Here is a 19514-nt window from a genome sequence, read left to right as displayed (position 1 = left end):
TCCATATGCGCATCAGTTTAAACCCTGGCTGCTCCACTTCCAATCCAGCTTCCTGCTAAACATCTGGGGAAAAAAGTGGAAGATGGCCCAAATACCTGGGGTCCTGCACTCACATGGGGTACCTACAAGTAGTTCTGGGTTTGAACTAGCCCAGCTTCAGGTACTGTGCCCATTTGGGAAGTGAACCAGTAGATGAAAGGTCTCTGCTTCCCTTTCTCTTTCTTAACTCTTTCCAGTAAATAAACAAATCCTTTAAAAATATTAAGACTTTGTTTTTTTAAAAAAAGATGTATTAACTATTTAAGAGAGCAAAAAGAGAAGGGAAGAGACTGTTTCATCCATGGGTTTGCTCCCCAATTTGCCCCCAAGCCCCAGTCTGGGCGAGACTGAAGGCAGGAGCTGGGAACTCCATCCTGATCTGCCACACCGGAGGCAAGAGCCCAAGCACTTGGCCTGTCCTCCGCTGCTTTGCTGGTTCAATTGCTGGAAGCAGAGCAGCAGTGACAAAGACACTCTGAAGTAGCATACCAGTGTTTCAGGCAGAAGCTTAACCTGCTTGGTGACATCAAGGGTTCCTATATTATTATTACTTTATATTTACTTATCTTTATGGCAGAATGACAGAGAGGGAAAGACAGAGAAACAGAGAAAGAGCTAGGGGAGAGAAAGAGAGAGAGAAATTCTACTTGCTGGTTCACTCCTGAAATTCCCATAATAACTCGAGCCAGACCAGACCAAAGCCAGGAGCTTGGAAAGCCTGGAACGTCATCAGGAGCTCCCATGTGGGTGTCAGGACCTAAAGCACTCTGACCATCATCCACTGCCTCCCACGAGCATCAGCAGGGAGCTGGAGTGGAAGCAGAGCAGCCAGGATTTACACAGGTAATAATACAAATATCAGCATTACAAACAGTGGTTTAACTCACTGCACTGTTGTGTCAGCCTCAAGAGTTCTGTGCATATTCTAAATACAAACCCTTTGGGATACATAGAAATTGTAACTTTTTTCTCCCATTCTGCTGTCTTTTTACTTTACTTTGGTGTTCACTGAAGAACTTCTATTTCAAAAATATATTTATGTATTTTTGAAGCAGAGGGAGGGAGGAGAGAGTGCGAGAAAAAGAAGGAGAACAAGAGAGAGGATGTGAGTAGTTCCATCTTCTGGTTTACTCCCCAAATACCTCCAACAAGCTGAAGGTTCCACATGTTCCACCTGGTGGCAAGAACCCAAAGACTTGAGCCATCAAGGTAGCGTCCCAGGGCTTGCATTAACAGGAATTTAGAACCTGAAGCAGAGCTGGGACTTGAATTCAGGTACTCTAACAGGATATGACATTAATTTCTAAGTCAAAATACTGCTCAGCTTTTATTTTTCATAAACTCTAATTAGTCTATTATATGCTAAGCTCTTGCCTGGGCATTGGCATATCCTGGTTTCTAGCAATAAGTTGAGGTTTTTCCAAGTCCCCTTTGGAGATCTCATTGCCAAGTTTTTCCTTCAAAGTTTTTAGGAACAATTGTTACTTTAAGAATTCATTTTCATCTTATTTGAAAGTCAGACAGCAGCAAGAAAGTCGCAGAGAAACAAAGATCTTCCACCTGTTGGTTCATTCCCTAATTGCCAGCTATGGTCAGCGCCAGGACCAGCTGAAAGTAAGGATGCTTCAGCTACATCAGGTCTCTCATGTGGGGAGCAGGGACTCGAGCACTTGAGCTGTCAGCTGTTGCCTCCCAGGGCATGCATTAGCAGCTGGATCAAAGAGGGAGTGGCCCAGACTCAAACTGGCACTCAGATACAGGATGTGGGCAACTTGGGCACTGACTTAACACTGTGCTAAAGCCCACTTCTGCTCAGCCGTTTTTTTGCCTCTGGCCAGGATGGTCCCCTTAGGCAGTTGTATTTGTAAACCACTGTCCCAATCCGGCTTTTTTTTTTAAAGATTTATTTTATTTTCTTATTGGAAAATTAGAATATACAAGAGGAAGAAAGAGAAAAAGATCTTCTGTCCGATGATTTACTCCCCTAAGTGACTGCAACGGCCAGAGCTGTACTGATCCGAAGCCAGGAGCCAGGAGCCAGGAGCTCTTTCGGGGATTCCACGCAGGTACTGGGTCCCAAGGCTTTGGGCTGTCCTCTACTGCTTTCCCAGGCCACAAGCAGGAAGCTGGATGGGAAGTGGGGTGGCCAGAATACGAAATAGTGCCCATATGGGATCCCGGTGCATGCAAGGCAAGGACTTTAGCCGTTAGGCTACTGCACTGGGCCCCCCAATCTGTTTTCAAAACAGATCCAAAAATAGGATTTTGCACAGAGTGAGCTCTGAGTTAGGTCATGGAAAGACAAGCCCCGAGACGAGAGCTTTACAGGAAATTGTCAAATAGGAAACATTCTCTAAGGATGGGACTTTCTCACAAAACTCCAAAGCCACCACGTTCCTTCCAGCCGCTGCCAGGAGTTCCAGTGGTTGAAGGACTTGGTTTTCCTGACTCACATGGAGAGGCAGATAGGAACAGAGCAAGCTAAACATGCACAAATGCTCTCAAGAAGACTTAGCCATTTTTCTTAAACAAACATTCCTTGAATTTTTGGAGGTCTTAGTCAATTTTCAGAGTTCTAGAAGTTTTAATTTTGACAGCCTTTGCCAGTTCATTGCTTTTGTGAAGGAGTTTTGGCTCTTTACTCCACAGTTCTGGCAGTACTTCTCCAGCCTTCAGCTTTGGCACTTCACCTGCAGCCAGTGTTGTGCTAAATGTTTTGATTTGATCATTTCATTTCATTCTTACACTATCTCATAGGTGGTAATAATATTACCCACATTTTACAGATAAAGAAATAGAGTAGCAGAAACGTGCACCAAATGCTACAAATAAATTATAAAATCTGAACGCACGTACATTACTTAAGGATATTTACTCTTTCAAGAAGAATCATTGCATTTGAAAGACAGGGAGGGAGGCAGAGATAACGGGGGTAAAAAAGCTGCGAAGAAAGAAAGCTCTCAACTGCTGATGCACTCCCTAAATGCCTGCAACAGCCAGGACCACGCTGGGCTGAAACCAAGAACTCAATCTGGGTCTCCCACAGGATGGGAGGATGGAACCATTTGAACTGTCACCTGCAGTCACCAAGCATGCGCAGTAACAGGAAGCTAGAATCTGGGGCAGAGCGAGGACTCAATCCTGGCACTTCGATCTAAGATGCAGGTGTCCCAAGCAGCATCTTCACCACAGTATCACACCCATGCTCAGAATGTATACCCTTAAGCACCAAACTGTACGGCCTCTGTCTAAAAGAGCCAAGGGACAAGAAGTTTCAGATCACCCATGTTTAGCATGTCATGTCTTTCAGATCACAGGGAATATAATAACAAAAAGAAGTATCATTATAACAATATCCAGATTTTATATTCCCTCACGTAATATTTCCCCACATATTTTAAGGAACAGAAGTTTTCCTAAAACAAAAGCATTATGAGATTAAAAAAAAGGAATCCTAACAATTTTTATAAAACAGCTAAACAGCTAGAATGGAAATTAATTCAACATTAGCTTTAGAATTTAGTATCTACATACTCCTGCCAGGGAGAAAAAATCCTAAAAGGGAAACTGGGGCCTCAATTAAACTCCGTATAAAACAAGTTATACTAATGAAAAGTGAAGAAATCCAACAAAGAAAAATTCCAAAGTCAAATCTTGGTCTATTATTCTGCTTAGCTTATTTATTGGTTTGGCAAAAATAATCTTTTAAATAAGCCTTCTAAAATAGTCCTGCAGCTGTAAAAACATATCATACTGAAGATACAATAGGAGCTAACATAACAGTCAATTTAAAATATAATGACAAGGGCCTGGTGCAGTAAGGTATTGGCTAAAGTCCTTGCCCTGCAACCTCCAGGTTCCCACATGGTCACGGATTCATGTCCTGGCGGCCCCTGCTTCCTATCTAGCTCCCTGCTTGAGGCCTGGGAAAGCAGTAGAGGACGGCCCAAGACTCTGGGACCCTGCACCCACGTGGGAGGCCCAGAAAAGGCTCTGGGCTCCTAGCTTCACATCAGCTCAGCTGTGGCTGTTGTGGCCACTTGGGGAGTGAATTGGATAGAAGATCTTCCTCTCTGTCTTTCCTCCTCTCTGTATATCTGACTTTCCAATAAAAATAAAACATATCTTTTTCTTAAAAAGATAATGGCAAATCAGAAACATCATTAAGCTTTAAAACTTCCAAAGTAAAAAAAACAAGTCATTAAACATCAGTTAAAATTTTCATTTTGGAAAACATTTTATAGGAAGCATTTTTTCAATTCCTGAAAACTTCAAAAGGTTTTGGAAGAGATTAACACTCAATTAGAGCTCACTTCTTCCTTCAAAAGCATAGGTCAATAATACTGTTTAATCCCAGGTCTGGAAACATGAAATTTACCATTAAAAAAGATTCTTTATTTTTGTGTGTGCTGAACCTGGACATAGCCTATATTTCTAAATTATTCTTCACTCAGAAGGTCACTTTTCAAAGATTCATTTCAGTATCTTCAAAAGAAAAAGTAATACGGTATTATTTTATACAAAAACATCATACTGTCCATTAAGTTGTCTCATATTTCACAAGAACTGATAAAACGACCAGGGAAAATATTAAGTTAATAACAATAATAATAGCTACTATAAATAACAGACAAAACAGATAAATCCTTTCTTTAGATGAAGCAACCAGTGAAAGAAATGTGCAGGAATAGCTGAAGATTTCAAACACCCTAAATTACATCTCTTGCCTTCTGTGAGTTACAACAGGGTCTGGGCCTCCTCTTCCCAGGAATGTTATGCTTTGTTGAATGCCAGCAACATCTTTTAATTCAAGCCTTTAATTCATTAGCCCAGATCATGATTTAAATGTCAGAAGCCTCCAAAACTAAGTTAATAGGCTACATTCTTTTTTCTTTTCTTTTTTACATTTTAAAGCTTTATTTATCTTCATTGGAAAGCCAGATCAGATTTATGGGTAGAGGGAGAGACAAAGATCTTCCAGTTGCTGGTTCATTTCCCAAATGCCCACAACAGTTGGAGCTGAGCCAACCCAAAGCCAGGAGTTAGGAGCTTCTTCTGGGTCTTTCATGTCGGTTCAGAGTCTCAAGGCTTTTGGGACACCCCCCCACCCCAACTACTGCTTTCCTAGGTCATAAGCTGGGAGCTGAATGGGAAGTGCAGTAGGTAGGACACGAACCAGCACCCATATGGGATCCCAGCACTTACCAGGTGAGGATTTAGCCATTAAGCCATTGCATAGGCCCTACACTCTTTTTTTTTTTTTTTTTAATATTTAATCACTCTATTGGGAATTTTTTTAAAGATTTAATTTATTTTAATCGGAAAGGCAGATATACAGAGGAGGAGAAACAGACAGGAATACCTTCTGTCTATTGATTCACCCCCCGCCCAAGCGGCCACAACAACTAGAGCCGAGCGGTTCTGAAGCCAGGAGCCTGGAGTTTCTTCTAGGTCACCCACTTGGATACAGGGTCCCAAGGCTTTGGACCATCCTTGACTGCTTTCCCAGGCCACCAGGACATGAACCAGCACCCATATGAGATCTGGGCATGTGCAAGGTGAGGACTTTTAGCCTCTAGGCTATTGCGCTATAAACCCTTATTGGGAACATTCTTATTGCCAGCATGTCATGACCCATGTGAAGAGCAGAAAGTTGGAGTCAAGACTACACTTGATAGATTATCTTACCGCAAAACATGGGGACAATGGAGGAAGACATTATAAAAGTCCTTTTTTTTTTCCTACATCTCATGAGATCTGATAGTTTGTTTTTATTTTCATTTCTTTAAAAAAGGTTTTTATTTCCTCCTACTAATTTCTTCAGTGACACACAGGTCATACAGCACCATCACGTTCCTCAGGAAGGCTTTGATTATCTTTTCCATTTCTTCGGTGACAAATTGGTCATTCGGTGGCATGTTATTTAACTTGATATTGTTGGTAAATTTTTTATTACTGTTCCTGCTGCTGATTTTGATTCATGGTTTTTCACTTAAGGGGAAGTATAGTAACTGTGTAATAGAAACTATAAAAAACAGTTGTGAAGATGCAATGCAGCATGCATCTCTATTTCCAAACCAAAGATGGATTTCCAAAGAAACTATTAAATATGTCTTGACAATAGGACGCTGGACTCTCTGCCATTGACCATACCTACAATGTAAGGTTAGACATAAATAGCAGAACGATGGACATGTGACCGTTCATGAAGGACTGTACTACTGTAATAATACGGGGAAGTTATCGAGGTGAGTGGACTTTGGCAAGGAGAGGAGATGCTACGGAACCTCACCAAAAAATAATCATTGTCACAATAAATACAGTAAAAAAAGAAGAGGGAAAATGTTTGTTTATTTTTATTGGGAAGGCAGATTTACAGAAAGAAGGAGACACAAAGCAAAAGATCTTCCCTCTGCTGGATCACTCCCCAAGTGACCACTACGGCCAGTGCTGCACCTATCCAAAGCCAGGAGACTGGAGCTTCTTCTGGGTCTCCCACAGTGGTACAGGGTCCCAAGGTTTTGGGCCATCCTTGGCTGCTTTCCCAGGCCACAAGCAGAGAGCTGGATGGGAAATGGAGCAGACAGGACACAAACTGGCACACATATGGAATCCCAGTGCATGAAAGGTAAGAATTTGAGCCGCTGAGCCACTGTGACTGGCCTGCTGTGTGATTTCTAAGAAGTCATGACAATGATTACAACTGCCTTTCTCTTTCTTGGATCACTGCCTCTAAGGAAAATCAGGCATCATGTTGTGAATATACAAAGAATCCTACAGAAAACTCTCAGCAGGTGAGAAACTTAGCTTTTGATGAAAAGGTAGCACCAAATTCCCAGATAAGTTAGACCTTGGGTGAAGATCCTCCAGTTTCAATCAGATTTTCATACCTTCACAGCCTTTCCTCTTCAGATTATGATGATTCTTAATATTGATGTTACTTTGTATGTAATTAAGGTATTTTTGCAGTGCTACAACCAAGTGCTATGAAATCACACAGGTAAATAGATCAAAAGCTTTCCATGATTAAATTGAGAGTGTGAGCCAAGGTTCTGAACTAAAAATTTTAAATTTCTTTCCTTAATAGAAGCCTACAATTAAATGCTTACATAGGGAGCAGCAGCTTAAGTCACTTCCTGTAACTCTAGTATGTCCTTTGAGCACTGGTTAGAGTGCCGACTGCTCGACTTCGGATCCAGCACCATGCTAATGTGCCTGGAAAAGCAGCAGAGGATGCCCGATGGAAGAGACCTAGATGGAGTTCCTGACTTCAGTGGAACCCAGCCCCACTTGTCACAAACATTTGGGGAATGAGTCAGCAGAACATGACCTCTCTCTGTTTCGGTCTCTCTCTGTCTCTTACTCTGCTTTTTCGAATAAATCAATTAATTACAAAAACAAATGCATACACACATTGGAGAAAGGTAGTTTTAAGAAAAATTAAATTGACAGCTAAAATTAATTTCTGTCACCCAACATTGTTTTAAGCCTAGATGTGTAATGTGATAGTATTCTAACATTAACAAGGCTTGGCAGAACTTGAAGGGAACTTATCCTAAGTATAAAAAAGCCAAACATGGGCCTGCCACAGTAGCCTAGAGGCTAAAGTCCTCATCTCAAATGCTCCAGGATCCCATATGAGCGCCAGTTCTAATACCAGCAGCCCCACTTCCCATCGAGCTCTCTGCTTGTTGCCTGGGAAAACAGTCGTGGATGGCCCAAAGTCTTGGGACCCTGCACCAGCATGGGAGACCTGGAAGGGGTTCCTGGTTCCTGGCTTTGGATTGGCTCAGTTCTGGCTGTTGCAGTTGCTTGGGGAGTGAATCAATGGATGGAGGATCTTCCTCTCTGTATATCTGACTTTGCAATAACAATAAACAAATCTTTAAAAAAGAAGGAAAGAAAGTCAAACACAACATATCACATATTTTGAGAATCCATTTCTATGACATGTCCAGAATAAGGCAAATCCTCAGGGACGGAAGGCAGATTATCTGCTGCCAAGGGCTGGAGGGTGTTGTGGATGGGGAGTTTCTGCTAATAGACAGAGGTCTATTTCATGTTCTAGAATCAGAACGTACTTAGTGTTGATTGCATTTCTCTGTGAATACATAACAAACAAAACAGTAAATTTTATGGCATGTGAATTAAATGTGAATAAACCACAAGACACTTTCCAGCTGTGATTTGTGATTTCAAAACCGATGTTTGGCAAAGTTTACACTGGAAAATCTTCATTATTTTCACAAATGATTGACCTCGCTTGGGAAAAGCCTACACCAGGATCTGGTTAAAACAGGTAAGTAAATTTTCTACAAATTCAGAATAAAACATTCAAATGATCAAAAACTGTTTAACTCCTCAAAAGGTTCTAACGTTATTTTCCCAATGACTTTTCCATTACTTTTCCCAAACTGAAAGTTTTTGGTACATGGCAAATGTAATACAAATTATTTTAAAATTTCTTAGAACATAAAATAATTCTTTACAACATTCACATACTAAACCATGCATTTATACACTAGAAGAATCCTTATGTTGTCTCCTGAATATTCAGTTCTTTAGATGTATATTCATTTTACATTTTATTTCCCATGAGGATTTTAAAACTTTATTAGAACTCAGTAATTTAAACAGCAAATTTAGGGTCAACATGGTGGCTCATCAGGCTAATCCTCCACCTGCAGCGCCAGCATCCCATATGAGTAACTGGACCCAGCTGCTCCACTTTTGCTCAGGCTCCCTGCTCTGGACCAGGAAAGGAATGGAGGATTGCTCAAGTCCTGGGGTCCCTGCACCTATGTCAGTGAACCGCAAGAAGATCCTGGCTCCTGACTTTGGATGGGCTCAGTTCTAACTCCAGCAGCCATTTGTACAGTGAAACATCAGATGGAAGATCTCTCTTCTTCTCTCTGTAAATCTGTCTTTCCAATAAAAATGTAAATCTTTTTTTTTTAAACCAGCAAATGTAAGACTAAATGGATATTTGGCAAATTACATTTTAAACTTATACATAAGAAACAAGCTTTAAAATAATTAAGTACACTGGGCCCAGCACCGTGGCCTAGCAGCTGAAGTCCTCACCCTGAAGGTAGCAGTTCTAATCCCGGCCGCCCCACTTCCCATCCAGTTCCCTGCTTGCGGCCTGGGAAAGCAGTCAAGGATGGTCCAAAGCCTTGGAACCCTGCACCCGCATGCGAGACCCGGAAGAAACTCCTGGCCCCTGGCTTCAGATTGCCTAGCTACAGCCATTGCAGTCATTTGGGGAGTGAATCATCAGACAGAAGATATTTCTCTCTGTCTCTCCTCCTCTCTATATATATCTGACTTAGCGGTAAAGATAAATAAATCTTTAAAAAAAAATAAACTAGGTATATTGCTCCACACAGCAGAAAGAATATAAAGTTAACAGCGATTCCTTTTTGCACGGATCATCTAGGACATAAATATCTACAGAATACAAGGAAGACATATCCGTATCAATAATTAAAGAGGAAAACAGTTTTCCTATGGACCAACAGAAGATATTTTGTTTACCGGAAAACTTGTAAGTAAAACAGTATTTTTAAAAATGTAAACAATTCAAAAGACAATATGGTAGTCAATGGTTAAAATATACAAACATAGATGAAAGAGGCTACAACTCAGCATCGCTTGGAAAACAGAATTAGGGCTCAGAATACAAAACAATGGAAGAGCTAATGACTGGCCCACTAGAGAAAAAACTCACACATCAGTTAAAAATGTGTAAAGTTATTTACATGCAAAAAACCTGATATCTAAAATATATCAAAAATGCAAATATTCTGATATAAAATTGCCCATCTGATTTTAAAAGATAATTTTTAAAATTTAAAGATTACTTATCCCTCCCCGGGTCCATACCAGCAGAAAGCTGAGGTCAGGAACGGAGCCAAGGCTGGACTCACATTCTGACATCATATGGAGGCACAGCAAGCAGCAACCCCAACCACTCTACAAACAGCCACTGAGGAACAGTTTCATCAAGATAATAATTTATATCCCTCACTCATAATATGTAACATATGAAAATACCCATGCAAAGTAAGTGGTTAAATATCCACCTCTTCAGAGGAACTAACAGCTCCTATTACATTCAGCCCAATGCTAAAAGAATGATGACTGAAAGGAATCATCCCAGTGGAAAAAACAGATTCTCCATATGAAAACCAAGAAATCCTCTAGTCCGCATCTCCTACCTCTGCTGCTGAGGCAAATGAATCAGTTGATGCGATGCTCAAGGTGTCTCGCAGGCCAAAGTCATCCATGTTCCCCTTCATCGTGATATCTGTATCTTTATCTTAAAAGTGAAAAGTGAAAAGTTCAGAAATGGAAATACTTTGTTTCTGTCAGGTCCTATTTTCTACAACTATTTCCTCTCCTATTCTTCATTTAGACTACTAGGATCTAAAATACAAAACAATACAAATCAATGGAATACCAACTGATAAAACTCTCAGTGAAGATCCATTGTTTAAGGGTCCTGAAACTGGCATGCAGAGGACAGGCTGTTATAAGATGGATACTCATTTTTAATTCAAAAAGATTATACATAATTTTGAAAAGTGCTTGTATAATAACTGTAATTGGCTTAACCTGCCAAACATGGTAAAATTAGTATATCCCAAAATCAGTGTGAAAGACAGGAACTTATTTGTATGCGGCCTTGCCCAAATTGGAAGAACTAGAATGTAGATTCAAATCCACTGAATTATTGTGATACAATGTCTGAACAGTCACTTTTAAAAAATTTATCAATCTGTACAATTCCAGAAGATATTTGTGAGTTCTTCAGGCTTTAAGACCTACTTTAGGGGGCAACATCACGGCATAGTGATCAAACTTCCCAGCTGCAGTGCTGGCACCCCACAAGAGTGCCAGGTCATACCCTGGCTGCTCCACATCCAAAGCAGCTTCCACTAATGTGCCTGGGAGAAGCAGAGGATGGCTCAGTGCTTAGGCTCCTCCCACCCACATGGAAGACCCACGTGAAGCTCCTGACTCCTGGCTGTAGTCTGGCTCATCTCTGGCCACTGCGGCCACTTGGAGAGTGAGCCAGAAGACAGAAGATTCTCTCTCTATGAAAAACAAAGAATAAAATACAGATTGTTCTCAATTTGATTCTTAAACTATTAAGTTTCTCAGATACTTTTTTCTTTAAAAAGAAACCAGAAACCTTACATGTTATTCACCTAAATTTCTATTCCATCATTTTCCCCTAAATAAAATTAATTACCTTTACCATTTATTTCAAGGCTCTTAAGTACCAGGAAAATAATTAGTGTCTCCATACAGGAAGTAGGGAGCAGACTTACTTAAAAATCCAAACCATGAATTTAACTTAAACTAAAAAGCTGTACATCCAGATTACCTGTCCTGTGTCTTGGGGTCTGCCTGCAAGATGGGCAAGTCATTGAGACCCTGGGTTGATATAAGGTGGTGGTTTCTCATCCCTGGGTACTGGGATGTGTGGAAAGTCATGTGTGACTTCCCTCTTTGTCTTTCCCCTTCCCCCAGGAACAACAATAAGAAATAGCAAATTTGGAAACAATGAGTTCACCCAATTTTCCTTAAACCTCAATGCTTCCCACCCTGATGGCACCAGTAATCATTATAAAAATTAATTTATATATAAAAAAGTTGTACAACCAACTATATTCCATGCTCAAAATAATACAGAAGTGAGAAAAAGCCACAGTTCATAAGGGTTCATTCTTAATAAGTACCAGCAGTAAAACCAGGGCTAGTACTGTGGGACAGTGGGCTACACTACTGCCTACAATGCCAACATCCCATACTGCTACCAGTTCATCCTGGCGCTACTAAAATTCTGATCCAGCTCCCTGCTAATGCACCTAAGACAGAAGCAAAAGACTGCCCAAATGTTTGGGCTCTAGCACATTCTGGGAGACTCAGATGGAGCTATGGGCTCCTGGTTTCCACCGGCACAGTTCAAGCCATTGCATCCATTTGAAAAGGGGATTAGCGTATGAAATCGCTCTCTCTCTCTCCACCACCCCCCCGTGTGTGTGTGTGTGTGTGTGTGTGTGTGTGTGTCCACCTCTCTCTTGCTAGCTCTGTCAAATAGATACTTTTTTAAAAAAAAAAAGCCAAAATTACAAATGTAGTAATTTTTCCTGATTTATTTTTGATAGGATTAGATTTTATATCTTAACTATTATTTTCCATGTTTAAATTAGAATTGCTTTGAAAGGAAGATTACCTTAATCTTTCAAAAGCATATAACTAGGATGAGCACTTGGCCTAGCAGTGAGGATGCCTGTGTCCCACACTGGAATAGCAGGTTCAATTCCGTCTTCTACCTCCCGTTCAGCTTCCTGATAATGTGGACCACAGAAGGCGCAGGTGATGGCTGATGTAGCTGGGTTCCTGCCACTTATGTGGAAGAACCAGACTAACTTTCTGGCTCTTATCCCTGGTTCCAGGGAGGGCAAATTCCAGAACTGAGGAGTGAATTAGCAAAAGCGAACCCTCTGTTTCCCAAACAAATAAATAAAAATCGTTAAATAAATGTACCTAACCTTTCAGCTTAAAATCTTTCCATATGGGAATGGAGCCATGACATAGCAGGTTAATTCTTTGCCTGCAGTGCCAAATTCCACATGAGGGCTGGTTTGAGTCCTAGCTGTTCCACTTCCAATACAGCTCATTGCTAATGTGCCTGGGAAAGCAGTGAAAGTTGGCCCAGGTCCTTGGGCCCTGGCATACACGTGCAAGTCAGAGGAAAGTCAATGCTTTGGCTTTGGCTTTGGCACAGCCTGGCTCCATCTGCTGCAGTCATTTTGGGGAATGAACCAACAAATGGAAGATTTCCATCTCCCTCGTCATTTCTTATTCTCTGTAAATATGCTTCTCCTGTAAAAATAAGTAAATATTTTCAAAACAATCCTATAACTAAATGAGTATTAATGAGACAAAATCTGAGACTATTTCAAAAACATTTTGAAAATCTATATCTTCATTCCACACATAAAATAACACAATTATTTTCTATTTATAAATAACCACAAAATTGGAATTTGGGAAGATTCAATTATCTAGATAAGTCTCCTATCTTTCCAGCATATGTAATCCTTTTAAAATGTACACATACACAAGTAATTCACAAAGTTTAGTAAGTTACAACTCTCAAAAAAAGGATTTGTTCATTATTTTCTACTTATGGTATTGCTTGTGCAAAAAGAAAAATCACAGTGTCATTTTGTTATGTCTCGGTATTTTTAAGGTGAGATTAAAATTATAAGCCAATGAAATCTTGGTCTCACATCTTTTGCTATTTTCTTGGGTCTCTTTACCTTTCAGACATTACCCATGCTGCTAATGTCTGTTTTACTTCAGTCAACAATAACTGACCATTGAATGTCATCCAAACCAGTTTCCATGACGGTACTTTATATATATAAAAAAAAAACTAGCAAAGGAAAATGGCTCAATAACAGAGGAACAAGAAAGATTTGCTCATTAAATCCAATTCCATAAACCACAGACCATATGTCTTATTTCAGTAACTGTTATGATTTCTGGAATGGCAGCTTAATAATTACACAGAAATAATACATCTGGTTTTTAGATAAGCCAATAAAAAAGTATAAAGGAGGAAATTAGGGCAATATCCCAAGCTGACTGCCTTCATGCACCCAGTTAAAATTTAAAATATTCTTTCTAAAAAAGTATCCATTTTTCCTTGTAGCACTGAAATAATGTGGAAAGTTGAGAACCAAAGGCTTTGTCTTAGTATTTCCAGAAACTCCTTACTACATTTTTCTTAGAAGGAAAAAAAAAAGGCCCACAACGAGACATTATTATACATCTACTAAATGACTCGGGTGGGGTGGGGGGAAATGGCCTTTTTGTTTTTTGATCAAGGATACACAGTAATGGAAAGTTAATACTCCACCAGTGGACGCATTAACTAAAGAAGTACATTGGGAGCTTTGGCATTGTCTGTGGAAGTTTCAGGCTGCATTCTCTCTCTGTCTCTTTCTCTCTATATCTCTCTCTTTCTCTCTTTTAAATATTTATTTTTATTGGAAAGGCAGATTTACAGAGTAGATACAGAAAACGATCTTCCATCTGCTGGCTCACTCCCCAAATGGCCATAACAGCTGGAACTGAGACATCCAAAACCAGGAGCCAGGAGTTTCTTCAGGTTCGCCCATGTGGGTGCAAGGTCCTAAGGCATATGGCCATCCTCTACTGCTCTCCCAGGCCACGAGCAGGAAGCTGGATGGGAAGTGGAACAGTTGGGACATTGAACCAGTGTCCATATGGGATCCTGGCACATTCAAGGTGAGGATTTAGCCACTGAGCTATCACACAGGGCCCAATATTTCATTCTCTAGGACTTAGAAATTCTACCCGTGGGTGTGTTTTACAGCAATATATAATTACATTCATCACATCACTGTTTATAACAACCCCAAAGTGAGAAAAAAATATATTGTCTGCCTACTATAGAATGTATAAACTGTAGTACATTTGGTTTTAAAGAAATATTATTTTATTTTATAAATATTATGTTTCCTACAATGAAATACAATAGAAATGAACTGCTGCTTGATATAGGAATATGAACGAATCTCAGAATGTTGAATGAAAACTTACATATATGACTTCATTCATATAAAATTCTAAAATATACAAAACTAACTTACAATGATCAGGGCTACAAACTTAGTTAAATCACAACGCAAAGCTAGAAAGCCTTTACATAAACATCAGGCTGATGGTTAAGATGGTTAGGTGAGGGGGTGGGGAGGAATGAGGCAAAAGGAGCAGGCCGAGGAAGCCGTCGGGGGAGCTGGCAATGTTCTCTATTTTGATCTCCAGTTATACAACAGTGCAAGCTAAGTTGAGGCACTTGTTCTACACTCGCCTCGAAAGATTCAAAATAGAGGCAAAGAAAAGGAAACAATACTGATTATATTTCTTGACCCCAAATGTCTGAAAAAAAAAAAAGTTCAATTGTAGCTGCAAAAGCAGGAGAAAAGGGAGGAATGACAATGCTTTCTGTATTTCATTGATGGCAACGAGTTCATTCCCTGGTTGATGAAACATCTTTGAGGAATACATTGTAATTAGGTTTGTCATTTTACTTTTTTTTTTTAAGATTGATTTCTTTGATTGGCAGCGTAACAGACAGCTATAATCAGAGAGAACATCCATCTGCTGGTTTACTCCCCAAGTGCCTGCGAAAGCCAGGGTTGGGCTAGGCCAAAGTGGGTGACAGAACCCAAATACCTGAACTATCTCCAGGGTAGGACGCTGCCGTGAAAGGAGGACAGCTGGGACTTGAATCAGGCATTCCAATACAGGATGCGGGCATCCTATCCAGGAGCTTGACTCACAACAACATCCACCCTAAGATTTCTCACTTCAGGTACTGGGAACCTACGGGCTTGGAGGGTAAAGAATTGGTCTGAAATCACACAGAGAAGAAATGGAATGACAGGGTTCAAAGTTAAATTATCTGACACCAGAATCTGTGCTAAAACAATCACAGAGTCGTGGCATCTAATAAACTGATCACATGTGTGTATTAGGCACAAGAAATCAAATGTTCTGATAAACATGAAATACACAATGGATTTAGCAAAACAAGGATATATTTGTTTCTACCTTTTAATATGGCTATTAAAATTTTTTTTAAAGATTCATTTATTTTTACTGCAAAGGCACATATACAGAGAGGAGGAGAGATAGAGAGGAAGATCTTCCGTCCAGTGGTTCACTCCTCAAGAGGTCACAACGGCTGGAGCTGAGCCAATCCGAAGCCAGGAGCCAGTAGTCTCCTCTGGGTCTCCCACATGGGTGCAGAGTCCCAGGGCCTCGGGCCGTCCTTGACTGCTTTCCCAGGCCACAAGCAGGGAGCGGGATGGAAAGCAAGGATGCCGGGAATAGAACCGGCGCCCATATGGGATTCTGGCTAATGCAAGGTGAGGACTTTAACCACTACACTATCGCACTGGGCTCGGCTACTAAAATTTCTTTAACAATTCATTTTTATTGGAAAGTCAGATATACATAGAGAAGGACAGACAAAAAGATCTTCCATCTACTGATTCACTTCCTAAGCGGCTGTAATGGCCAAAGCTGAGCCGAAAAAAGCAAACCTTTAAAAAGCACTTGCGGGCCTGGAACCGTGGCCTAGCGGTTAAAGTCCTCACCTTGAAGGTACTGAAATCCCCTATAGGCACCGGTTCTAATCCTGGCAACCCTGCTTCCCATCAGCTCCCTGCTTGTGGCCTGAGAAAGCAATCCAGGATGGCTCAAAACCTTGGGATCCTGCACCCGCGTGGGAGACACAGAAGAGGCTCCTGGCTCTGGCTTCAAATTGGCTCAGCTCTGGCCGTTGTGGTCACTTGGAGAATGAATCATTAGACAGAAGATCTTCCTCTCTGTTTTTCCTCCTCTCTGTATTTACTGACTTTGCAGTAAAAATAAATAAATCTTAAAAAAAAAATGACTATTTCTTTCAAATAAGTAAAAAATAAGCAAAAATTAATTTTAAAATATTTTTATCTGTCTTAATTACCCAGAACTTTTAAAACACTCACGCACAGACATGAACCATGGTCTTCTTCTTCAGAACATTGAAAACTACAATATTTACTTCTAAATAAACTGCCATATTTTAGTCCAAAAATATTATTGGTTTTAAGCCTTTTTCCATTCACAGCCTCATCATTCACACATTTCTTAAGTTTTACTTCCAAAGCAGGATTTACTTTAATCATTTTAAAGAGAAAAAACACCCAGAAGCCACTTGAGTGCTGGGTCTTGGAATCTCCGGCCAGGAGCTACAGCCCAAGCGAGGTTCCTGCTTCTCGCTTTTCCCACCCCCAGGCACATTCTATTTTCTGCTGCTCAGAAGATACAGGTTTATTTTAACCTCAGCAGATACTAGAGGAGATTCCAAAGATGCCACTCCTATTTTAAAATGCAGGCAGTCCACTGAAGTTGTCCCAACGCCAGCAAGGACGGGGAGTCTGCCAAACGTCTCAGGATCATCTGACTTCTACTTGAGCGCCTATTCCCCCCCCCCCCCCCCCCCCCGGGCATGTGGAGCAGTTTAAGCACGGTTTGGATCCTTGTCCTTGCAATGGTTTTTTTAAAAAAATGGAAAAGCACATGCTGTCAACAAGTCAATCTGTTTTGCAAAGTCCGCTTTACTTTGATTAATGATCAACAGCCTAGAAAACTAACTCTGCCCTGTATGTTGTATGACTACGCACACATTCAACTTTGTGTTGCTTTTGCCCTGATTTATTTTCAAATGCTCAAGCACTATTTGAAAGAGCAACTTAAAAAACCCAAATCAGAAACAATTTTGAAAAGTGAAAGAATTAACAGTTGCAAATTCCCTTAAGTTTTTTCCCTTGAATCTGCCGCAACATTGAGAAGGGTGACACTGAAATCCACTAGAACAAAACAATGAAATGTCATCTCTTCATGTGGCGTGAGTCACTAAGCTTCACTGGGTAACATGCAACGAAAACTGCTTGCCTCTATGACTCTACCTAAAATGGGACTTACACCCACAACAGTTGTCTCTGGCATTCCCTATTTATTGAAACTTCCTTACACCGTGATTGGCCAACTTTAACAACTGTGATTCCAAACTGGGAAATAAAACTGACAATTCAAGCTGAGCAACAGAAACAACAAGAGAGGAGCATATGTTTTAGAAGAGTAAAAGCTTTTCTATTATTTTTTTGGGAGAGCAAACAAGCGGCTGGATCAACCCAAAGAGGAGGAAAAAAGTAATTAAATCAGAAATTATAGAGATTTGAGTAGGGCCACTAAGTGCAACTGCTCACCTGTATGCTTGCTATATGAAGGGTGCAGGCCACAGGAAGGAGCAGAGACAAAAATACATCCCTTATCCTAACATTGTATCTTCCTGGAGAAAAGCACAAAGCTGGTTTTCCCCAGGGTCTCATATGGGCCTTCTAAATCCTTGCAGAGCCAGTGCAGTCCTGGACAGAACTCCACATGGTCAAGGGCCAGCATTGCAGTGCTGCAGACAAAGCTGTCTCCTGTGATGCCAACAGCCCACATAAGCAACAGTTCATGTCCTGGCTGCTCCACTTCTGCTCCAACTTCTTGCCAAAGGCTGTGAAAGCAGTGGAAGATTGCTCAAGTAATTGGGCCCCTGCCACAGATGTGGAAGAAGCTCTCCTGGCTCCTGGCTTTGGCTTGGCCCAGTGCTGCCTTCTGTGGCTATCTGAAGAGTGTATCAGCAAATGGAAAATCTCTCTCAGTCTTCCTCTAACACCTTTCACATAAGTAAGTAAATAAATAAATAAATAAATAATGGAAGACATATATGTTGTATATATGCAACACTATGTACAGAGAGGTGCTGATATTCTTGTATTTCTTTACTTTCTGTCCCTTAATATCTAGCATTTTTTTGGGGTTCATTATTATTACTAATCATTTTATGATACAGTTCCATAGGCCCTGGGATTTCCCTTATGCCCTCCTCAAGTTCCAGCCCCCTCCCAACTAAGTTCCCCTATCTTATTACTATAGTATACTTTATAAGCAGTCATATGTACATCATTGCGGGCATGGACAATGGCAGAGTCCAGAATCCTATTGCCAAGATACAATCAACAGTTTCCTTGGGAGTCCATCTTTGATTTAGAAGTAGAGATGCATACTGCATTGTCTCCTCACATCTGGATATGACAGCCTCTATTACACAGGGACTATACACCCCCTAAAATAAAAAGCCACAACACAAAAATAACAACAAGAAGAAGAAAAATAGAAAATTACAATACCATGAAGTTAAATTACATGCTATTAGATATGACAGTCTCCATTACACAGTTACTGTACATCCTCTTAAATGAAAAGCCACAAAACAAAATCAACAACACGGAGAAAAAAAAGAAATCAACAACATCATGATGTTGAATAACATGCTACTGAATGATGAATGTATCACTGAAGAAATAAGAAAATCAAGAACCTTGTTGAAGAAAATGATGCTACTGTATGATCTAGGAGTCACTGAAGAATTTAATCAGAAGAAAGCGGGTGTTTTTTAGATTTATTTATTTTTATTGCAAAGTCAGATATACAGAAACAAGGAGAGACAGAGAGGAAGATCTTCCGTCCATTGATTGATTCTCCAAGTGACTGCCAACAGCTAGTACTGCACCCGTCCGAAGCCAGGAGCCAGGTGCTCTTCTGGGTCTCCGACACCCTTGGGTGCAGGGTCCCAAGGCTTTGGGCCATCCTCAACTGTTTTCCAAGGCCACAAGCAGAAAGCTGGATGGGAAGCAGGGCCACCAGGATTAGAACTGCTGATCATAAGGGATCCCGACACGTTCAAAACGATGACTTCAGCCACTAGGCTACTGCACTGAGCCCAGAAGAAAGCGTTTTGATGAGATTAAACTAAGAAAAAAACCAAAATC

The 19514-nt window shown here is 40.6% G+C and overlaps 1 protein-coding gene across 1 annotated transcript in view; it reads right to left on the bottom strand.

Annotated features, from left to right (window-relative positions):
* MIGA1 (mitoguardin 1) overlaps positions 1 to 19514 on the bottom strand; it is a 104583-nt gene that overhangs the window by 24943 nt on the left and 60126 nt on the right. Inside the window, exon 8 of the mRNA XM_040987312.1 lies at positions 10260 to 10360. Within this exon, the coding sequence (XP_040843246.1) occupies positions 10260 to 10360 (101 nt within the window). The remainder of the gene's footprint in view (positions 1 to 10259; positions 10361 to 19514) is intronic.

Source organism: Ochotona curzoniae, unplaced genomic scaffold (assembly GCF_017591425.1).
Source record: "Ochotona curzoniae isolate NIBS_2020 unplaced genomic scaffold, NIBS_Ocur_1.0 contig_4612, whole genome shotgun sequence".
NCBI classification, from domain to species: domain Eukaryota; kingdom Metazoa; phylum Chordata; class Mammalia; order Lagomorpha; family Ochotonidae; genus Ochotona; species Ochotona curzoniae.
The sequence above is the reverse complement of the archived record's forward strand: the minus strand, read 5'-3'. Positions and strand labels throughout refer to the sequence as shown.